Source organism: Gavia stellata, chromosome 32 (assembly GCF_030936135.1).
Source record: "Gavia stellata isolate bGavSte3 chromosome 32, bGavSte3.hap2, whole genome shotgun sequence".
Classification (NCBI taxonomy): domain Eukaryota; kingdom Metazoa; phylum Chordata; class Aves; order Gaviiformes; family Gaviidae; genus Gavia; species Gavia stellata.
In genome coordinates this window covers 4156963-4174400 of record NC_082625.1, presented here as the reverse complement: position 1 = coordinate 4174400, position 17438 = coordinate 4156963, and the positions used below count along the sequence as shown (strand labels likewise).

General features: G+C 57.2%; 2 protein-coding genes across 2 annotated transcripts; one reads left to right on the top strand and one right to left on the bottom strand.

Moving 5' to 3' along the window:
• The first annotated feature begins 4021 nt into the window (after positions 1 to 4021).
• LOC132319941 (la-related protein 6-like) lies at positions 4022 to 6226 on the top strand. The gene is made up of 3 exons (XM_059832015.1): positions 4022 to 4188; positions 4486 to 4696; positions 5219 to 6226. The coding sequence occupies exons 1-3, from the start codon at positions 4022 to 4024 to the stop codon at positions 6224 to 6226; spliced, it is 1386 nt and encodes a 461-aa protein (XP_059687998.1).
• A 3773-nt stretch (positions 6227 to 9999) lies between these two features.
• Positions 10000 to 16948, bottom strand: DUS3L (dihydrouridine synthase 3 like). The gene is made up of 12 exons (XM_059831859.1): positions 16883 to 16948; positions 15799 to 16386; positions 14889 to 14930; positions 14638 to 14790; positions 14426 to 14542; positions 14004 to 14069; positions 13806 to 13916; positions 13078 to 13174; positions 12439 to 12514; positions 11953 to 12141; positions 11736 to 11864; positions 10000 to 10103 (listed from the first exon to the last, which is right to left on the bottom strand). Exons 1-12 carry the CDS (start codon positions 16931 to 16933, stop codon positions 10031 to 10033), a joined length of 1692 nt encoding a protein of 563 aa, XP_059687842.1. The 5' UTR covers positions 16934 to 16948; the 3' UTR covers positions 10000 to 10030.
• Positions 16949 to 17438: the final 490 nt, after the last annotated feature.

Here is a 17438-nt window from a genome sequence, read left to right as displayed (position 1 = left end):
GGAGGGTGAAGGTCCAAAGTCTACTGCCGAGCGATGGAAGCCTCTGTGGTCAGCAGCAGATCGGATGTGCGTGGCTAGGAGAGGCTGTCCTCTCCAGCCTGAGCGAGGCGGGCAAACGAGGCTTTCTCTTTCAGGGAAGGTGGTTTGGGTTTCTTCCCCGCTTCTCAGACTTCACTGTGATACAAACTTGAACCAATCAGTGCCCAAGAAGAAGGAAAAATACCTGACCCTTCTCCTCCAGCCTCTCAAGACAAGCTGTCCTGGCTCTGACTTTGCCAAATCATTCGTGCCGGGGAGTGCAGGACAGTACGTCTCTCTTGTACCCGCCTGGGGAGAGGGCTCCAGGCTGCACATCCATCTGGTCCCAGCGGAGTGGTGCACGTCCATGCTCTGGGACTGACACGTGCGCACTCTGGGACTGACACATACATGCTCTGGGACTGACACGTGCACGCTCTGGGACCACAGGACATGTGTTCCCACCTGCTCCTGTGTCTCCCCAGCTGGGTTTTTCACCACTGATCTGCGAATGCTCCTGGGACACTCAAGATACCAAAGGACTCTGAGGAAGTGGCAGCTGGTCGCAAAGCGTGTTCGTGCCCCCCTGCGCTCTGATGCCCATGGGCAATCCCACGGGCAATCGCATTGCCCGGGCAATCCCCATCCTCGCCAGGGTATCCAGGCAGAGGGGAACTGGTCCCATGTCCTGGGTTTTGTAAAATTCTCACCTGATGTCCTGCTAATATGTTGAAGGTAGGGTGCAGCTGCCCGCAGGGCTGCATCCGGAGCATGGGCGAGAGTGTGCGACTGCAGTGCCTTAGGGTGGGCCGGCGTGCCCGCTTCCCCCCCCGTTCTGGGCGAGCCGGTGCAGCGGTGCCTGTTGCTCAGACTGATAATAAAACAGCCCGTCCCATGTAGCAGCGAGGGGCTCTCTCGGGCCCCGGCTATGCTCAACACTACCGGGGTGTTTCCCCTTGCTCTGTTGTTTCGCCCTCTCCTGCAGGGTCTTTGCGGTGGCGGCTCCCTCGGGGCTGAGCTGGGGGAGCTTCTGCCCCAGGGGGGGGTTATTCTCCCTTTCCGTGTCCTGTGGGGTCTGGGCTGACGCGGACTACAGGGCGGGGGGGCGGGGAATCTGTCGTCAAGCCAAACTGCAAAAACAAAGCCCTGGGGCAAATCTTTCTGTGAATAAAGGCCGTGTCACAAATAGCTTTTATTATTATTATTATTTCTAATGATACAGTATTTGATGTGAGCTGTTCCAGGGGCCTCGTGTACATTTGCATATCAGAGTATATTCTATCCAAATATATCATTTACTCATTCTGAATGGTACTAAGGTAGCTGTGACACTTGAAAAACTATTGCTAATGGAAAGTAAAAAGAAAGCGTGTATAGTGGCACATCTTTCCCTCTTACTGTCCCGTGCTGTTGTCTGTCAGGGTGATGTTTGTCTGTAAATGTCTCAAATCGAAGTAGCAGGAGACAAGTGAGAAAGCTGGATTTATTTGTAAATAACGACAAGGAATACTCCCTGGGTCAGAGTCAGCACTTCAGATCCTGCTGATGAGATAAGATGGTCTAAAAAAACAACTGAGCAACCAAGTCTTAAACTCCCCTGCTCCCACTGAGTGTGATATTAACTTCAGCTGGTGCATTGGCTCTTCTTTGCAGCCGCTACCGACCCAGCCCAGCCACCTTCTGCTTACCACGGACGTGCAAACGAGATGCTCTGGAGCTGTGCAGCACTGTGCAAGGTGTCTGGATAACCACCTAAACCCAATATGCACAAAATTCCCAGCTAAACCTGAATAGCAATAAACATGTATCAAATGCTCAGGCCTGTACAATAATTGTTGTCCCATTTCTTCTTTAATCACTGAAAGGAGATGTCAAGGCAGATGCTGCAGCCTTGCAGCGTTGGGGGAGATGCAAGATCTGCCCAGTGCAGTCTAATAAAAGAAATTTTGGCCAGGGATGCAGTGTCTGCAGGGAGGCAGATTCACCACAAAACAGCGCCCGGTTTGTAGGGGTAATATGCCCGTTACACCAGAGTTCTTGGAGAGGAGAAAAGGCTGAAAGATGAGGCTGCTGCTAAGCACGGGGCCGCAAGAAGCATTTTCTAATTATGCATCCAGACTAATTGTGGAGGATGGGAGCAGTGAGACAGGGATGTGACAAGTGACAGATCGTTCCTGCTCTCACCCCTCGGGAAGGGGAAGGTTTAGCCTCAGCCTCTCTCCCTCTGCGTCCTTCTTGCTCGTTTCATTCTCCCTCTGGATTATGCCCAGTCTTGCAGGGATGGCTGGACCAGCCTGAGCCTCTTCCTTCGGATACTGAGTCTCAGGCTGGAACAAGGGGGTTATTTCCCCCTGGGGAGCTGAGCAGCACCTCCTGATCCCCACCATACTCGTCTGCAAGTGGAAAGCGAAGCACAGCTCAAAATGCTCCCATTAAAACACACACGCAGCCCAGCTTCAGCTTGCCTCTGGCTCCATCGCCCCTCCTAGGTGGGCAAATCCCTGCAGAGATTTCGGTGCGAGCGTTGCTGCGGGGCGGGCTGGCAGGGTGGGAGCTGCGGGGCTCAGGCGATGGGACCCCAAGTGACACCAAGTGCACCAACCCCAGGGAAACCAGGGGAGTGCAACATCCCAGAAGCTGTGTGGCGATCCCGGTCCCTGTGACTCGTCCCAGAAGGATGAGCTCTGAGCTGGACAGCACGGCACAGCGCAGGGATTCATGGGGAGCAGCCCTGCATGGCTGAGGCGAGGTGTTGGGGCAGGGCAGGCTGCAGTGCTGCCTGCGAGCTGCAGCCGGGGACCGGCCTGCCCGTGTGGGAGATGCTGCCGGGCTGGTGACAGGTTGTTTTGAGAGCTCAGGGTGGACGCGTGACAAGCCCTTGGCCAGTCCTTGTGGCCACAGGGCACAGAGCAACATCAGCTAAACCCCATGCCTGGACAGACGGGCTGAGGGGGAGCCGGGTCGGGCTCCCAGCTTCGAATTCTCCAGCCAGCAGCTCTGGTTCTCGGCCGCCTCCACAGCCCCCATGCCCTGGCATCGCCCCCCACCCGGCCTAGCCCCTGGCTCCTCTGACAGCCCTGTCCCCGTCTCCACATTTCCCTCCCGCTGCTGCCTAATGCGGTGCTCCAGCAACAGGGCTGAGATTCATCTGGGACCTCCTTCCCCACCTCGCACTGAAGCTATGGGCCGTCCTGCCCTGCAGCATCACCCCCTCCCAGGGGGCTCACGCCCTTCCCTGGGCTTCACCCCCTTCTTGGGGCTCTTCTGCTCCCTCTCGTTGGGGTGGGGGGTGTTTCTGCAGGAAGAAGGACCTTGGCCTGTCACTCTGGCAGCCCCGGGAGCCCAAACAGTGCCCTGGACTGAACCCTCCCTCCACCTCCATGGGACTGTTACTGTCCCTGCGCAAGAGAGAGAAACTGAGGCACAGACCAAGATGCCTCATGGCAGCAGTTCACTGCCCCACTGGGTACCACTGGGTACCGGTACTGGTACCAGTACAGCTGCCTCTGCCCCTCCTCTCCCTGCCTGGCCTGGCTCAGCAGTCGCGGCAGGAGGAGCCCGGCTGCTCCCGGGGCTCAGCTGGGGCCGTTTGAGCTGCAGACAGGTTTCACCTGGAGCCTGGTGGGTCTTGGTGGGGGCAGGTCCACAACCGCCCCGCTGGGTCCTTCCTGGGTGGCTGCTCTTATAAACCAGCAGCCAGCTTGCCCTAAGGGCTTTTTCTTTCTTTCTTTTCCTTTCTTTTCCCTTTGTCTTTTGGGAGCCTTAGTTTGGAGGTGGGGAGGGTTGGGGTCTGCTGCCTGTGGGGCTCTAGGATGTAGCACCAGGACTTTCTACCCCTCCCAGCACTGCCAAGCAGGTAAGGGCACAGCACCGAGCTGCCTCTGCTCCCCCAGCCCTGGGTTGGGGGCTACAGCCCAGGGCAGGGCTCTGTCCTGGGACTGGCCGCAGTCAGGAGGTGTCCCAGCACTGTCCTTCTCCTGTGTGATGTCGCAGATGAAGGATGATGTCATCACGTAGCTCTGGGGTGACCTTAGGGCTTGGCTCCCAGCCCAGCTGCAGCACCCCTCTGCCTGTGCAAAGAAATTCCCTCCTGGCACCGCATCTCCTTCCACCGCGGAGCCGCTCGCTTGCCCTGCTCAGCCAGGAGGACTTCTTCAAGAGCGTCAACGGGTACGTGGCTGCTGGGATGTGTGTGAGGGCTCAGTCCTGGTCTTGCTTCGTGTTTGTCCCCAAGGGATTCTGTCCCTTGTCTGGGATGGGTTTAGGTTCATGGTCTATCGCTGGCTGTCCCAGCACCAGGAGGCTCGCAGCGGGCAGGCTGGCGTTGCTCCCCTGGAGCTGGGGTGAAGCTGATAGCCCTGGCTCTCCCTGGTGTCTCTGCCATCCGCACCGTTGTGGCTGAGACCAGGCAGTGCTGCGTATCCCAAAGGGTGCCATCTCACGCCCGTGTCCCTGCTGCTCTGCCAGGAGCTTCTGCGACATCAGCGATGTTTCGGGGGCTGATCTGTTGGACTGCAACTACTCCATCCCCGACCTGCAGCTGGTCCGGAGGATCGTGTCCCAGGTGGAGTTCTACCTCTCTGACGAGAACCTGGCCAAGGACGCTTTCCTCCTGAAACACGTCCAGAAGAACAAGATGGGCTTCGTCAGCATCAAACTGCTGACGTCCTTCAAGAAGGTGGGCAGCCCACAGCGCCGGCCAGCTGGGGTGGGAAGTGGCCTTCATGTGGAGGATGTCAGGGTGTCTGTGTGTACTCTGGCCGTCTCCGGTGGGGTGTACGGGGAGGTCCAGGCTCTGCTCAGGTTGTCTGTGTCCTGGCAAAGCGCTGGTGGTGCAGAGCTGGGCTCTGCTCTCTGCCTTCAATGTGCTGCAGTGGTTCTCCAACCAGGGAGGGTGGCTGGGGAAGCGGTGAACAGCCCTGAACCCCCCCCCAGGGCTGGATTCACCTCCCCTGCCCGCAGTCCCCCTGGGTTGCTTTGGGCGAGATCATCCCTTAACGAAAAACTGCAGGGATGCGCAGGTGGTGTGACATATGGGGAAGCTGTAGCTTGTTGCCACAGTCCAGGGGGCACTGGGGACCTCCCGCAGACCCGAAGATGCTCACGAGAAAGGGGGATGCTGCCTGCCTGGATGGTGGGCTTAGGTTGGTCCCTGCCTGGGGAGACTCATGGGGACGCGGTGGCCCCCTCTCTCCTGCAGGTGAAATACCTGACGCGTGACTGGCGGCTCACGCTCTATGCCCTGCAGTTCTCAGAGCTGCTGGAGGTGAATGATGAGGGCACCAAAGTGAGGCGGCGGGTCCCCATCCCCGAGTCCCTGCTGAGCATCCCCCCCAGCAAACTGCTGCTGGCCTGGGAGCTGCTGCCCCAGGAGCAGGATGTGCTGCCGCCTCTCCAGAAGAATTTCCTCGAGACCATCACGAGGATGTTCAGCCCCTTCGGCGCCATCGCCTCCATCCGCATCCTGCGGCCGGGCCGCAAGCTGCCCTCAGATGTGCGGAAATACACATCGCGCTTCCCCGAGCTGCTGAGCAAGTGCTGCGCGCTGGTGGAGTACGAGAGCCTGGAGAGCGCCCGCAGGGCCTTTGAGGACCTCGGCCACCCAAGCCGCCCGGGTGGTGAAAGCATCAGGGTGGTCCGGCTCTGCGGGAAAGGCTCCAAGAAGAAACCCGGGGCTGAGAGGGAGGCAGCGGAGGAGCTGGTGGACCAGCCGGGTTGGAAGGCGCAGGTGGCAGCCGCTACGTTCCCCTACAGCCTTGGGGACTCCCTGCTCAGCAGCTCCCCGGAGTCGGATGGTGCCCCGGCATCGCCGCCCCTCCTCCTGAGCAAGGACACCTCGGCACCCGCTTGGCTCAGCAGCGACTTCAAGGCCAGCGACTTCGGCAACGCCTTCACCGGATCGCTCCTCGCCAGCAAAGTCTTCCCTCCGCTCGGGACAGGCTTGTGTGCGGGCAGCAGCTACGGCCTCTGCTCCAGCACCGAGAGCCTCCCCGGCTGCGGCTGGGGGAGTGGGGCGGGTGCCTGGGCGCCCTGGTGCAGCAGCCCCTCTCCGGATGCCAAACCTCCTCCCAGCAATCCCCTGGCAGCGAAGCGGGCGCCTGAGCCCGTCAGCCTGCGGGACAGGGTGCTTCGCCTGCCCCACGGCCCCGATGGCACCAAGGGGTTCTGCAGCAGTTTCGGGAGAGGAGAGCTCGTCCTCCGGCACTGAGGCTCCTTTACGTTTGGGTTTGGGAATTTTTCTTTTCTTCCGTTTTCCTCCTTCCCTGGAGCAGAAGTCTCTGTGGCCCCCGAGAGCTGCGGGCGGTGGCGGTGCAGCTGTTCCAGGGGACAGGAATTTTGGGGTAAGGAGGATGCTTGGGGAGTGTCAGCGTGCGAGGCGAGACGCTGAGCAGCAGTGGCAGCGGGAGCTGCGCCGTGCCGTGCTGACGCCAATGGGACTGTGCCTGCCCGGGGTCCTGAGCGGCTCCCACCGCCCCAGCGGCGTTACTGGGACTGCCCTAAGGAAGGGGCTTGTCCCGCCCGACCCCCGGCACTGGGGGACTGCCCCGATGGGGACCTCACCCTGCACCTTCTGCAAGCCAGAGCCGGAAAGGGGAGGCCGCTTCCCGAAGGTGCCGTTGGCTGCATTGGCCCCAGGTTGTGGAGCTGGGATGGGAAATGGGCAATAAAGAGGGACGAAGTTTCCAGGCACTTTCTGGCTGTTGCAGTGATTTTTTTTTTTTTTATTATTCTTTTTTCCCCCCTTCCTGGTCTTGCGTCTGCCCAAGGTGCAGCCAGAGAAGGGGAGGAGGGTCCCTGCCTGGCCTGCAGCTCCCTCCCTCGCCATTCTTGGGGTGATTTGGGGTGATTTTGCTGGGCAGTGAGGCAAAGCCTGGCTCCGGAGCGGAGCATGGTGGGACCGGAGGAAGGGCGCGATTGTCTTGAGGCTTTGAAGGGCTTTTCACTGAGCCCTGTCCCCACCGGAGGGGACCCTGGTTGTGTTCAAGACGAAGGCGTTGCAGCCGTTGTTGTTGTGTGTGTGCATCCCTGTGCTGGCCCCCAAGGTCTGTCCTTGTCCTGGGGGCTCCGTGCTGCTTTCTGTGTGGGGCCGTGTCCGTGAGTCCTGCAGGAACCCATCTGTCCTGGCTCCCTCGCCAAAGGGCTGCTTCCCTGGGGAAGGGGACAGGGCAGTCATCCCCCCCGCGCCGCCATTGCTGCCCCGCTGCTGGTGACTCAGCCCCGGGGCGGCTCGGTGCCCTTTGGGGCTCGCCGGCTCTCCTGTGGGGCTCAGCGGGGCTTTGGCACCTCTTGGGTGCCGTTTCCCGGTGCCCCCTGCGCTCCCATCCCCTCCCACACAGGAACGGAATAGTTTGGGAGAAAATGGCTTTTAATGAAAAAAAACAAGAGAAACAGCCTCATCGTTTCTATAACATCCAAATCGACTATAACACATCACACCCCACAATACACCACCCCTCCTCCCCCACTCCCCCCATCTCCATCCCACCCCTCCTGGGGCTCTAATCCCCCCCTGCCACCCCCGTGCTGCCTGCGAGAGCCCCGCGCTTCTTGGTAAGCTTTGGCGAGGTGCTCTTCGCCCGCTTCTTCCCCCGCTTCTCTGCCGTGGCAGGCTGGGACGGTGGCAGGTCCCTGCCCTCATCCCCCCACGGCTCCGCGGGCTCCAGCCCCATGACGAAAGCGTCGAGGCTGAGGATGGTGTCGGTGGTCTCAGGGACGCTGTAGTCAGGGGCGAGCAGCTCCTCGGGCAGCGACAGCGAGGCGAAGTCACAGGGTGTGGTGGCTGCGCTGGTGCCACCATGGTCCCCAGGCCTGGGGACGCTGCTGGGAGCATCCGGGCTGACCCCCACCGCGTCCGGGGAGCAACCGAAGAGCCTCAGGGCCTCTTCGAGGAGCATCTCTTCAGACACGGTGACGTCGCCTGCGGGGTCCCCGAGGTCTTGGTCATGGTGGGCAGCAGAGGGTCTGGGGGGGACGTCGCTGCCCGGGGGGATGTTGCTTCCTGGGGGTGGCTGCGCTGGAGATGTTGGTCTCTGCCGACTGCGCCTTGATGTGCTGGTAGCCGCGGATGGATGTTGGCAGGAGCGGGGGGGCTGGGGCCACTGCTCTGCCCTGATGGGTGTCGGGCGGGAGGTGTTGTGGTTGGCCCTGGGGGCTCCGAGGAGCTGCCCAGCACGGGGGGGTCCCGCAGCACCCGGCAGAGAAGCAGCAGGGTGGCCGAGTGTGGTGGTGGCCAGTGGCAGGTGGGTGCTGGTCCCCAGGGCCTGCAAGAGCTGCAGGTGGAAGAAGCAGCTGCATGGACCTCTCTGCAGACCTGTGTGGAGGAGAGGGAGCCGTGTTTGGCCGGGGGGACCCTCCAGGGGCACCCGCTGAGGTGGCCCCGATGGCCAACGTCCCCCGGCTCTGCGCCAGGGATGTGGGGAGCTTGTGGCCGGGGCGCTCCCCGTGGGGTGAGCTGCCATGCCAGCGGCACAGGATTGCAAATCGGGGAGGAGATTCGCTTCCAGGAGCTGAAATGGGAAAGACGGGCCCAAGTATTTGGGAAATTCTCTGGCAACGGGATTTAGTGGGCGCGCATCAGCCAGGCAAGGGCAGGGGATGCTGACCCGGGGATGCTGAAGGCTGTGCCATATCTGCCGGGGGGACGGGGGTGGTGGGGGCATCCTGGGAGTGCCTGGGGCTGCTGGAGGTGCCAAAGGTGTCGGGGTGCCCGATCAGACAGGGGTGCCATACCTGCTGGTGGTGCCTGGGGGGCCACCCCCACTGGGGGTGCCCGGGCTGCAGGGAAGGGCTGCGCCTGCGCGGGCAGTCGCAACGGGTTGGCAGAGCCTGCAAGAGAGACAGGAGCGATGGCCGGCGGTCAGCTCCGCTCTTGCCCCCAGGAGCGTCCCCGGGCTGCAGGGGTCGGGGTGGGTCCCTACCTCGGGGGTAGAAGGTTTCGGGGAGCACGTATGGCTGAAGGAGCCAGGGCGCCGGGGGGACCCAGGAGCCACGCGCTGGGAGCTGCAGCGGTGGCCGCGCCATGGTCCGTTGTGGCTGTTGGCTGCTAAGGACTCTCTGGGTCTCCCAGGACGGAATGCGGGGGCTCCCTGTGTTCCGCCCCGCCCCAACAGCCTCCCCAGCTCCTCCTGGCAGGGAAAGGGTTAAGGGGGGCTGGGCTGCCCCGGCCCCTGCAGGCGGCTCTCGGGGGCTGTGGCTGCAAGTGCTTTTTGCTTTAAATAATGCTTTAAATGCATCTGCAGCATCCTCGTGCCATACGGCAAATGCATTTGTGACTATTGCCCGTGCTTCTGCGTGCTGCATTGACTGGAGGGACGCAGAGGTAAGAAACAAGACCTCGAGGGCACGAGGGAAGGTCATGCAGTGTCACTCGGTGGTGTGCTTTCCCCCAGCCGTCGCTCAAATAGTGCTGTCTGGTCCTTTTAGTCTCCTGATTGGGAAACAAGCAGCGCTGGATCCCCCTCGCAGGTGGCCGCGCTTTCCCCGAGCGCGTGACACCCAGGAGGAGACGGTACACACCGCTGTGTGCTCCCAAAATGGGACTGGATTCTGCACAACATCCGACGATGAGATGCTGGGGCTGTGTGTGCTCTACGGGACCCCAGGGATTAGGTTAGTACATCCCCTCCTCCTACCCGGAGGATTTGGCACTACCAAGGACATCCTGGTAGGAACAGAGGCCTCTCGCTCCCGCTATGTGAACAGTGTGTGGCCTGGGGGAGCTGGGACAGCTCCTGCCGTGAACTGGAGGCCAAAGATCTCTCCTGGCCTGTATCCTGTTAATTAAACAGATTGCTCTCTGTTAGTGAGGCACCTCTGGCTGCAAGATTGTGCAAGGCCGTCTGCTGTGTAACTTGTGGCAGGGACCGATGCTGGGGGCGTGAAGGCAACCGCTCTTCTAAAAACATAAAACTTTATTTCATTTCGGAGTGCAGCTGAGCAACCCCGCTCCTCGAAGCACACCGTCCTAACGCCTCCCTCTTGACTCGATGCCATGGGAAAGGGCTCGTCAGCCCTATCTGTAGGAATTTGCCTTGTGTTTAGGCAGGAAGGTGAAGTTGGTAGGTACGGGTCCCAGAAGCAGCTCACTGGAAGAAAGAAAGACAGGAAAAAGAAATCAAACCAAAGAAGGAGAGGTTTGTGTTCAGTACAACACAGCCACCGGTACCCAGCTGCTGCATGGCCCTGTGGCTCTACAGCGATGGTGACTGCAGTCAGATGTGTCAAACCAAGCCTTTACCCTCCCAAAAACTGAGGGCTGCTGTACAAAACCACCTCTGGTGCTGAGCTTCGACCCTGAACCACAGTACTGGAGGGACGCAGCCTCCAGATATAGGCAATGCCCTTCTGGCTGGGGAGTCACCGAGAGTCGATGCCAAAATGGGTTCCTAAGTTTGGTGACCTGAATACCAGCCTCACTGCTGGCAATGACATGCCTAAAATCCGCATGAGCCTCTGAAAAGCTCCTCCCCACCTCTCGCTGTGCTCGTGCAGAGCCAAAGCCCTGTTCGTGCCAGAAAGTATTAAGGTCAGATCCTAAAATGATGTAAGCCAGTTCTGTTGTGATCAGATTTATCCTAGCTTAAGACTTCAACTATTTCACACTTTGGAACACACATTGTATTTTCAGTGCAGAGTAATTTTCTTTATAGTCAAGGAGGCTTAACTTATTTCCTGGGTGCTGGTTCAATACAGCATCACTAAAAATTTCCATAAGCCATGTCAGAGAGAGTATCCCAGCAGGGCATCTACAGCACAAAAGCAGAAATGGAGCGTGTTCAGAGAACCCTGCTTCTGGTTAGCGTCTCCTTAAAATGCGCTTTAATGAATAAACCTAAATCGCTTCAAAATTTTGAGTTCTTGTGGCTATAAATGTCTGTAACATGGCACTGTAAAGACCACAGGTTACAAAGCTTTGTGCAGCTTAATGCGGGCAGGTTCCGCTTGAAAAACAGCATTTAAAAATTCTGATCAAAACTTGATGTACTTGTAACGTGGTTTTAGGCAGCTGTTCCCAGTACTAACAAAATGAATGAGGATTAGCAAAACCAGAGAAGGCTGTAGCCATGCTCTGGTTTTGCTAATCTCTGTTTCCATGAGATGGGAAATCGCAGCTGGCTGCTCCAGCTCTCATTTTAGCTGGCTTTGAGCTTGTAAAGTCATTCCAAGCCAGTGCCTGAGGACTCGTAGATGTGGGGAAAACCAGTTCCCTGCACTTTGTTGCAGGAACTCAGAAATCAGATAATGAAAAATGGGGAAAATGCTCAGCTCTCATAACTTGGGGATGGAGAAGAGATTGCCTTCCTGCTGGGTGTCTGTATGGGCCTGGCGGGGTGGGACTGTCCGGGCAGAGCACGGAGGGATTCGATGCCGAAAGCCTGAGACGTCCCTTCGTTGCACTCTCCTCTATTGGTTCCTATGACTGTCCTGGGATGAACAGCGTGTCATGAGAGAGGTCAGCTATTCTCGATTTGCAGCGGGTACTGGATGACCTGCTGAAGCAGATACAGGGATTGAGAGAGCTCTTTATGGCAACTCCAAGCTCAGTTAAAACCTTGCAGTAAAGCACTGCTTAACCCTTGCTGCTTTCTTACAACCTCTTAAACTGATGGGAAAGAGTCATCACCCTCTCTGTGGAAGATGCATGCAGGCACAGGGACTTTGTGGGGCTCTGCGATGGCCCTTCCGAGCAATTTAAATGAAATTCAATGCTTTATTACCTTATTTTAATCCAATCGTCCACGTTTTGGCTCGCCATCAGTGTCTCCAGATAGTCTCTCCCCATGTAGTAAGGTGGCCGCTCGTTAATTTTCTGAGGTAGGTGTTCTAATAAGCCAACTGGAATATACCTGCAATGAAATGTAATGGTAGTGTGTGCTATTGTTCAAATGGTACAGGCTTGCTGCGTTAAAGGTCCTCTCAGTTGGGGAGGATTACCTGCACAGGAACGAGAGCCATTCCAGCAGGAACTTCCTGGTCTTCTCCACTCCCTGCGTATCTGACCCCCAGTGCTCAAGGCCATAGTTGGTGAAGTCTTTGAGGATATCAAATCTCTCGCTGGAGGAGATATCCCAGTGTCTCTGTTCCTTAATTTCAGTGAAAAGCCACGGTTTGATGAGTGCCCCTCTGTAGCCAAAAAAAATGTGCATTGTTATTTCCATGACTGCTGCTTCTGAAGATGCCAACTAATTTAAGAGACTTTCCAGCACTTATTTGCCAGCCAATGCTGCTTTAAATATTTTTTTCAATTTCAACAGGAAGCTGCAGTAAGTTCCCACAGATGCAAACTGATTTTACCAATTTTCAAAGAGTAGTTTCACCAAGAGGAAACTTCACATGTTTTGGGTTTCGGTATTTTTTTAATTCCTTTTTTACTCTTGCACCAGCAGAGCTCAGAAGCGAAGGGGAAACACAGGCACTTGCCTTGCAATCATAATTCCTGAAACGCCCATCTGCATGGCTCGATTAGCATCTTCGTAAGACAAAATATCACCGTTTCCTGTCCAGAAGGAAGGGAAAAGCCAGAGGTCAAAGTGATACACGAGGGCAAGTCAAAATGAGTTAACGCAGGCATGGGATAAAGTTCAGAATGGACACAGGGTCTAAGAGCCAGATTGTCCGAAGAGGCTCTGGGGCTCCTGTTTAGAGACTCCCAGGGATGTTTCTGATTAATGCTTCCCTACTAGGAAAAGGAGAGCCTTCTCCTCTCTTCTTCTCCACTCCCAACTCCTACCCTCAAGGTTTAGCTGGGACTGTCTGTGCCACAGTGCCCAAGGGAGAAAAGCACCTGCTAAAAACCAAGTGGTTTGTGTCCTGCCAGTCCCTTCTCCTCCTACTCTGCTCAATGTTCGTCACGCCTGGCCCCAAGCACACGGGCAGATCTGGGCTGCACAAGAGCTGCTGGTTACTCACTCTATCGTGTCAGCAGCAGCAGCAGGGATACTCTAACCCTTCCCCCAAGCTAAATGTCCTTGGAAGCCTGTTTTTTTCTTTTTTTAAGGATATTTCAAATCAAACATACAGCACTTTCAGTCCACATGACGAAACAACAGAAACACCTACCGAAAAGAGGCATGGGGCTTGCTATTTTAGCACATTCTGCTATGTAGTCCCAGTCAGCGCTCCTCGTGTACCGCTGTTCCCTGGATCGGCCGTGAAGCTGGGGAAGAAAGTCACAGTGAGACCTCACCGAATGGCCTGGAGGAGGCAGGGCAGAATGGCAGCGCTGGAGGAAGGTGCTTCAGCAAAGGCAATGACACCAGGCTGGGGTAACGGATCCCTCTGCACCTGCAGCCCAGCCAGTTGCTAACAGAGCAGGCTGCAGAAGCAGTTAGCAGAGCTGAGAAAGGGCTGGGTGCTTTCTGAGTAATGTTTCATCTATCTGCGAGCCAGAGCAAGAAGTGGCTGTTCACAGTGAAAAGGAATATTCACTGTGGGCAGAAACTACTCATCCCCATGCAAATGAGATGGTCCCATCGCTTTCCCAACCCTGCTGTAACGAGGCTTATTTGGCTGAAACCTCTGTTCCAGAGCACTGCAGGAACCATCTCCCTTTGCAATGGAGACAAGGCTCAGGAGCACCTAGGAAAATGTTCTCTGCAGCTGAATTTTTCTCTGTTACGAGCACAAAACACTGAAAGGTAGTACGCAGGTGGTCAAAGGTCTCTGAAAGAGCTGCTCAGCTGTGGGGAAGGGTAAGGTCACCTCCACATCATGCTCTAGGCTGACATGCAAGCAGAGTTCCCCAGCCACCAATCAACAATATCACACCACAGCAAGTATCCCTATACCGTGACCATGGATGCTCCCCACTCCCGGATCTTGGGGATTATTTTATGAGCCACATTAATCTTTTCTTGCACCCCCGTCCGTATCTTCACAGTCAGTGGGACGTCCAGCACCTGCAGAAATGGGAGAGTGAGGCCAGGCTGAGGCAGGAGTCGGCTCCATCAGCCCATCTCCCGCTGCTGGCAGGTGCTCTGACTCACCGAGTTCATCCCTCGGACGATCTGTTCAAACTTGTTGGACCGAGTCATCAGAGCACAGCCTCCTCCCTGGGGGACAAAAAGTGGCACAGTCAGGACTTTCTGCCCCCTTGCATAGTGAAGAGCCTCCTCGGAGCTGCGCAACAGCAGCCCTCTACTCAGGGGATGCAGGTAAGACCTGGCGCATCTCAAGAAAGGCGACTCTTCAACAAAAGAAACCCCAGAGCCCTTTTCCCTCCCAACCTCCGCCTGCTGCCAGGCAGAGACAGCTAACCATTCCCTGCTCCTTGAACAGCTTACTTGGCTTCTTGCTGAAGTCTAGTGCCCATAAATGAACTGGGAGTTCTGGATCAGGCTGGCAGGGATGAGGCAAAAGACAAGCATCTAATGACGGAAGCAAAACGTGCTGCAGAACATTTTCTTACCTTCTTGTAGACCAGGTCAATGGGACACCCGACATTGATGTCTACGAAGTCCACTTCAATTGTCTGGTTCAGGAGTTCTGCACATTTGGTCATTGTGTCGGGAAACGCTCCCTCCAGCTACCAAAAGGGGATATTTGACTGAGTTCAAGAAGCAGCTTTTCTCCTCAGAAGTGAGTTTTCATTTGTTTGGTTATCAAGATGATAGCACTCACCTGCACCCCAAAAATATCTTCGGTATGATGCCGTTTGAGGAGAGCCCACTCGGAGGACTGGCCCTGAAGCAGGTTTGTGCACACAGCCATCTCTCCACAGGTGACATCTGCCCCGAAGCGCTTGCAAATCCTTCGGAAAGGGAGGTTACCGCACTGAAAGAGACAGCAGAGAGATGGTTTGTTGGGAGATTTGCTCTATTCCAAATGTGGCAATGGCAAATTTTGACAAAAGGAGAGAATTATCTACCTACCGTGGTCAGTGGAGCCAAGTAGAGCTTGCCTTGGATTTCCAGCTGGAGAACAACAAGGATGGAGGAGCATGTTAGGAGAGCTGAACCAGCAGTGGTTAAACAGAAAGATATTCCAGTTAGCGATTTTATCATTTGCCTTGGGTAAAACTCGGTGGGAAACCCAGGAAATACACCAGTTTTGTTTGAGAACCCCACCTATTCCCTGAGAACGAAAATTTCTTTACTGAGGGAGTGGTGAAGCACTGGAAGAGGCTGCCCAGGGAGGTGGTGGGGTCACCATCACTGGAGGTGTTCAAAGAACGTGTGGACGTGGCACTGCGGGACATGGTTGAGTGGGCATGGTGGGGTTGGGTTGATGGTTGGACTTGATGATCTTACAGGTCTTTTCCAACCTTAATGATTCTGTGATTCTGTAATTTGGATAAAAGAACCAGAAACTTGAATCGCTCAATTTGTTTTCACTGCTTAGCTTAGAGAAAACTCAAAGCAGTTACAGACTGTATCTGTGGGGTCTTGTGGGGATGCAAGTCTGGCTAATGGACGCAAGGATGGCGGTGACGAGGAGGAGAGGAAGGAGGCAATGCTCTCACCCCAGGAGAGCACCGTGCAGTACACACAAACCAACCAGCCCCAGCCTCGGCTCTCCTTGCAGATCATTTCCACCCTCACTGACAGCTCAGCCCCTACCCTCCTTCACGTGCAGCTTCTCTTGGTTCTCACCCCTCCAAGGACACCACCACAGCCCCAAGAGCTCACCTTCCTGCATCCTTCCCCTCATGACAGTAACGTGGTCCCCAGGCAGCTCTGTCCTCTGCCTGCCTCTCACCCAGCTGAGAGGTCTCTTCTGTCTTCCCAAGCACAATCTCAAACCCTTGACAGGTACACGAGAGACGGCAGCCCTCGACCAAACTCTCACCTTCTTCTCACATGACCGCAGCTTTACAATGTCTTCATCTGTCACTGGGCCCACTGTTTTGACGGAGGAAGCCTCCTCACCACCTGTGGGGCCGGGGCTCTGCAAGGCATCTGGTTTGGGATCTTCTCCCCGCTCCGGTAGCACAGGACATTCGGGGCTGTCTCCCAGACCCTCCTGGGGTGTTGTGCAGTTGGACACCTCTTGCTCCTCTGTAGAGCACCCCTTGGCTTTGCCCCCCTTCCCACCATCACCGTGGGGCTTGGCCAGAGCACGGAGGTACTCGTCAGCCTTCTTGAAGATAAACTTCCTCTTGCGCAGCTGGTGCTGGAGGTCCTTGGAGAGGTTGTTCCTCACCAGCGACTTCCCTTCCCACTGCTTGGCCAGGTCCGCGTTGACGATGTTCTGGTAGCTGTTCCCAAGGTGGGCCTGGGCAAAGCGGCAGGTGACGCCGTAAATGCACTTGCCGAAGGTTTCGAAAAGCACGCAGCTGCGCCCCAGGTCGGCCGGCTTCGCGGCCATGTACTCGCCGACGTCGTGAAGGAAGCGGCACCGTGGGCCGAAGTAGCACTTCTCTGCACACCCCTTAATACAATAAAAAGGAGGTTAAAACCTCTGCCCTCCACTTCCCTGCCCAGGCATGCCCGTACCTTCCCGCACAAGTGAGCGAGCCTGAGTCTGCCCCGGCCCAGAACTGCTCTGAGCACCCATCGCTCCCCAGGTGACGTCAGGTGCCCCATGAAATGCTCCCAGGGAGCTGACTGCTGGAAGGTGCTGCAGAAGGGCAGTGACGTACCCGCTTGAGGGGCCATTTTAGCACTACCACGTTGGGGAAGATGACACTTCACTTGTCCTGTCCAGCTCATCCCACCTCACCCTCTCCCAACCAGCCAACGGAGGCGGTTTTGCCACCACAGCCCCCTGCTACGCCGTCCCTGCTGGGAGTTTGCCCCAGTGCGGCTCTACCTTCAATGTGCTTTTCTAGACTTAAAAATAAACGCAGGCCTTGAGCAGGAAGAGCCCAGCGGGGTCCCAAATTCCCCACCCCCGAGCAGCACGGAGCAGGGCCCCCACACCCCACCTGTGTTACCGACGGGCACAGCCTGCTCTGCTCGTAGTGGTTGGGTTTCATACAGGGCCTGCTCTTGTTCTGCCCACGGGCCCGCTTCCGCTCCGCAGGCTCCTTCTCCCCTGCTCCAGCATCCTCTCGCCTTTCCCCGTCCTGACCGGGGTCCTCCGACCTCGCCCGTTTGGCGGGGGGCTCCTTCTGGCAGCTGCCGATCTCCTCCTGCTCCTCCTCGACCTCCTCCAAGCCCCCGCCGCCCGCCTGGCCGCCGGGCTCGCCCCCGGCCCGCAGGTAGGCATGGAACTGCTCCTTGGAGGCGAGGAACCTGCGGGACACAGCACCCGTGTGACCCCGGTGACGGCGGGGAGCCCGGGGAGATGGGGGAGAGGGGTCTGCCGGGGTGGAGGTGGGGGGCAGTGGGGGCCGGGCACGTACCGGGGGGGTTATGGAGGGACCGGGCACGTACCGGGGGGGTTATGGAGAGGCTGGGCACGTACCGGTGGGTTATGGAGGGACAGGGAATGTACCGGGGGGGTTATGGAGGGGCCGGGCACGTACCGGGAGGGTTATG